General features: G+C 43.8%; 1 protein-coding gene across 1 annotated transcript; it reads right to left on the minus strand.

Annotated features, from left to right (window-relative positions):
* Positions 1-2,790: 2,790 nt before the first annotated feature.
* On the minus strand, positions 2,791-4,546 carry LOC112884326. Its single transcript, XM_025949704.1, has one exon. The coding sequence runs from the start codon at positions 4,289-4,291 to the stop codon at positions 3,146-3,148; it is 1,146 nt and encodes a 381-aa protein (XP_025805489.1). The 5' UTR covers positions 4,292-4,546; the 3' UTR covers positions 2,791-3,145.
* Positions 4,547-4,756: the final 210 nt, after the last annotated feature.

Genomic DNA, 4,756 nt, shown 5'->3' on the forward strand with positions numbered 1-4,756 from the left:
CGTCCCCGCGAGGGAGCTCGCGCTTGGCGCCGCGCTGCCGCGAAGGGAGGAGGCAGGGAGAGGAGGGGCCACGCCGTCACGGAGGGAGGAGGGGCCGTGCCGCGCCGTCGCGTCCCGGCTAGGGAGTTCTCGCTCAGTGCCGCACCATCGCGGAGGGAGGAGGTTGGGGAGGCAACGACGGCGGGGTAGGTGGACAAGTGAGGTGGCGGGGGAGAAAAATGGGGGAGCTGCGGGGAAGAGAGAAGGACGGGAGAGAAATAAAGAGAGGGAGAGGGTGAGGGAGAGATAAATATTGAATGGATTAGAGCGAATGTGGCATCACCGTCGGTTCGTGTTACGATCCGGCGGTGATAGGTTCGACGGACTTCACCATTGGATTGTGTTACGACCCGAAGGTGATACTCATTATCACTGCCGCCGGTTCTATTTGGAACCGGCGTTGATAGACTATCACCGCCGGTCGGTTCAAACCGACGGTGATAGGGCATTTGGGATGGATCGTTTTGTAGTAGTGATAGTGCTTAAAATTCTAGAAAATATGAGTGCTTATGATATGTTATGATGTTTTGACCAAAATATTTTTTGTCTGTCACAAAATTCTAAGAAACTTTCAAAAACAATGTCATTCATAAAGGATGTGATGTTATACAACTATGTAAATCTTGAAGGCCAAACTTAACTTCATTTGGAAGATATGGAGCTGACAGATAGAGAAAACATACAAAATCTGGAAATTTTATCATTTTGTTTGCTATTTATCGATTTCATATCTCATATTCTCAAGAAATGAATTTAATTTTAATCTTCAAATTTTTAAGTTTGTTTCTAATCCTTGTGTACAAGTTAACAATGCATGTTACGTTAATTTTGTTCTATATGTACGCAGGGGTGGACCTGCGCCTAGGGTCACCCGGGCCGTGGCCCAATAAGATCCAATACCACCTCTAGTTTAGGCCCAAAATCATACAGCCCAATCCATAGGCTAGGGAAAGCAGACTGCAACAGTTCCCTCCTCCTTCCCAGCGGGCAACGGCTAGCAACACGCGATAGCCCTCGTGACGGCGCGACCGCCCGCCTGGTGCCGCCGCCTGCCTGGCTGGTTCGCATCCTTTGGCCACAATTTTGGCCCTAGTCTTCATCAAATTCCTGGGTCCGCCCCTGTATGTATGTAAATTGCAATGGGTAAGTGAGAGATTGTTGTATATGCTCAAATGAAGGTTAAATAAGGGATTTCGTTCATAAGTTACCCAGTTGCTGCCCATTTACTATCTAGAACCTAAGATAGTTCTAGGTCTGTCAAGTGCAATATTGAGATTCTGAGCCCTCCCTCTACTAATTGCCAGAGAACTGGACTTTTGAAATGGACAAGGAAAAAAAAAAACAATTTTCTCGATTTTATTTCTCACAGCTCTGAACTAACCGCTACAGTTTTCGCCATTCAGTGAGAAGATCTCTTTAACAATCTTTCCAGCTCCAACTCTTCAAGTATACTTCATTAGACCCAACAAGATCAGCATCCTGCTGCTGCAACTCTGTTACAATAGCAGCTTAGGTTACAGTCCTCACCAGCTGTTCTATTATTTGTTCAGCTACTTCTAAAGTGTGACCTTAACGCTCAGGTACACACTATAGGTAGCTGGAAATCTTCACGCTACATCAGTCTACAAAGTGTAACGTCTTGATTATCTGCTGAATTAAGAACAATGGCATTCTGAACTGGTTTCAGCTCGAGGGTGCGGTTCGTTGCAGTTGCAGGGTCAAACAGTCCACATCATCACCTCTGAACAGTTGCAGTATCATTCTGTTTGTGAATTTTAGTTACAGTGACACATGAAGTGTCAATACTAGCCCTTGAAATGTTTTGTGCTAGTGCTATTTTTTGTTATTCAGAATTTGCAACAATTGAACTAACTCGTATCTATATTACCAGGGCCTTGCTACGGTACACCTTTTACCTCCTTGGAGGTAATACATGAATCAAATCTGGGCCATTGATTATTGTAAAGAGAAAAATTAATTAGAAAATAAACAAAAAGAAGATACTAACTACTTCTCCCCAAACCCCGGTCCATACAATGCATGCATGCATGCCGCACAGCGGCATTATCTCCCCAAGACCGGTCATATTTTGTTTTGATTTTTCCACAATTTTTCCCTCAATCCTACTATGCATACAGAACGTGTTCATATAGACATTGGTTGTGTACATTTGGTATGCATGAGCACGTGTTCATCGGTTGAGAAAAAAATACGAGCCATTGTACCAGTACCAGCAAGGGCACATGTGGCTCTGGGATGCTTGCCTTTTTTTGGTTGGGTATGACCATGTCACGTTAAGGGAAAAAAAATGCTACAACTCACTCATGTCACATTAGGAGAAAAAACTATTGTAAGATCCTATATTAGATCATGCGCCGCATGTCACGTTTTCTTAACAGATCGACGACATGAGGAACGATGAGAGGGAAAAAAAAACAAACATTACATATCTGATCATGTCGTCATGAGAATGACCTGCCAGCCTGCCACGCTAGTAACGATGGCAATGTAGACGTGATGAGAGCAGAGAAAAAACGTTACATATCTGATCACGAGAATGATCGGCCACGTGAGGAGGAAAAACAAAGAAACATTAGATCCCATCTAATCATGCATGGTAGTTAGATCTAGTAAGATATTTTCCCTATTTTTTGACTTAAAAATATGTAAAATAAATATTAAAACTATTACTTCCTAGGAGGTAATATGACATTAAATCGACGGTCCACAGTCACTTCGAAGTACCGTAGCAAAACCCATATTATTAGTTGAACTTAGGTTTTCCAAGATATGTTCTGCATTCTGCCTCAGTAATCAATTTGTAATTCCACTCAAATTCCATTTCATATACGAACATAATTCTTTTTTGTAACCATAGGTCATTTTTGTATGCTATTGTTTCTTACATTTGGTCGTCAATCGGCTCCAGAATGGAGAAGATCTGTAACTGAAAAAAGAGCAAAACATTGGGCCCAAAGTGCAATGCAAAAGAGCAATACATCTCTGCGCATTTCTGGCATATATGCCGATTCCGCACAGGCCCTCAATTGGTAAATCTGATTCTGATTGCATTCGTTTCCAAAGATTTATATGCACATCCCTATTATTAAGTTATTAATACTTTTTCAATCACATACTTCTCTGTGGGCGTAAGCTTGACTGACAAATTAAAGTAATTCCAGCTAGGGAGTAGTATTTTGTCAGAAATAAGAGACACACGCATCATTGAGGGGGAAAAAAAGAAGAGAGAAGGCATGCAACTTCCTTGTATATCATTCTCCTTCGTGTCGATGGATGGTAAGGCATAACTAAATGTGGTAAGCCGAAGCACTGGATGAGGCAGTGATAACATTCCAGTAACTCTGTCCTTCTCAACCGCGGATGACTCACAATCATGGTGGTGATAACTCTGAATGCGTCGACAGCACCATACCGATCTCTCTGAAAGATTGAGTCGATCAACACTTTGCCCTATTGTTTCAGTTAGCAGTCCCCTGATGCCTACGGATGCAGCATCAAATTGAGGCGGCAAGAGCTCCAAGCATCTCATAGCAGTGGCCAATATGTTTGATGCCTCTGATAGACGGAACAGAACACACATCTTGAAGCCTTCTTGCCACATAACTTCATCTTCACGTGACACACCGAGACATGCCACCAATCCACTCTCAGTGCTCGCATCCAGCCACGGCCAAAGCATAATATGGTCGTTGCCACTTTTTCTTTGGATGGAGAACTCAACTGAATCTCCGGCAAGCAAGGACCGGGTTAGCGACGGCAAAAACACAGGCTTCTTTGGGTGGCCGCCAGACTGAACCAACCTGAAGAAGCTATCCGTACCATCAGCAAGCCTCTCGAATCTCCGCAGCGTGTTGTCACTCAGTTCATCTTCTTTACGGCAAAAGGGAACAAATCTTTTGGCCGCTTGAATCAAGTACTGAGAAATTGAGTTACCTGTTGTATTGTCGCTGACACGGCCGCACTCTAAGTGTCTCTTCTTGTGCATGTGTAGTAGTAGGTCATCACCTTCCTCGGCGATGCGCTTCAGCTTTGCCTTCCAGAGCAGCAATGGGAGGTGGGAGATATGGAGATCGTCCGAGACGGCAACGACGCTCCGGATCTTCAGCACTGCCATCTCTAGTCTCTCGGCTTTGTCCTCGACGCTCTCGTGGCTAGTTTTGTCGCCGGATAGAAACGATGATACTCTGCTCACGGCCTCGCATGCCACGGCAGATCCTACTATTTCCGCCATTGACAACTACTCGAAGGAGAAGAACAAGTGAGTTGTTTGGGCATGGTGGGTATGTTTCTTCCGAGCTAATCTAGTGCAGGCTGCATAGCTCTACATGTGTGCGACTGTGATGAATCCTTGGAATTTATGGCGCATAATAGTCAGATAAAGAACAATGACTCCTTTACACCTAGGAATTACGTGGAAGAAAGGTTCATCTCAGGGCTCTGTAGGCTTGTGCTAAAGAGAGATATTTGGACAACAAAGTGAGAGTTTAACACGTTTCATCTTGTTCTTGAGGTAGGATGTTGACTCGTCCTAATAAACTACAGGCCCACTTTGCCTTGGATAATTACAACCATTTACTTCACTATCCGATATGAAGGGAACATATCAGGTGCAAACCAGGGCGTCCGTGCAAACCCGTGCAAACCAACTAACAAAAGTCATAAAAAATTCTTAAAAAAATTATGTATATACTTCATA

Source organism: Panicum hallii, chromosome 3, assembly GCF_002211085.1.
Source record: "Panicum hallii strain FIL2 chromosome 3, PHallii_v3.1, whole genome shotgun sequence".
Lineage (NCBI taxonomy): Eukaryota > Viridiplantae > Streptophyta > Magnoliopsida > Poales > Poaceae > Panicum > Panicum hallii.

Excerpts from the sequence above, each read along its gene's own strand:
- LOC112884326 (XM_025949704.1), bottom strand. The coding sequence starts at position 4,291 with ATGGCGGAAATAGTAGGATCTGCCGTGGCATGCGAGGCCGTGAGCAGA.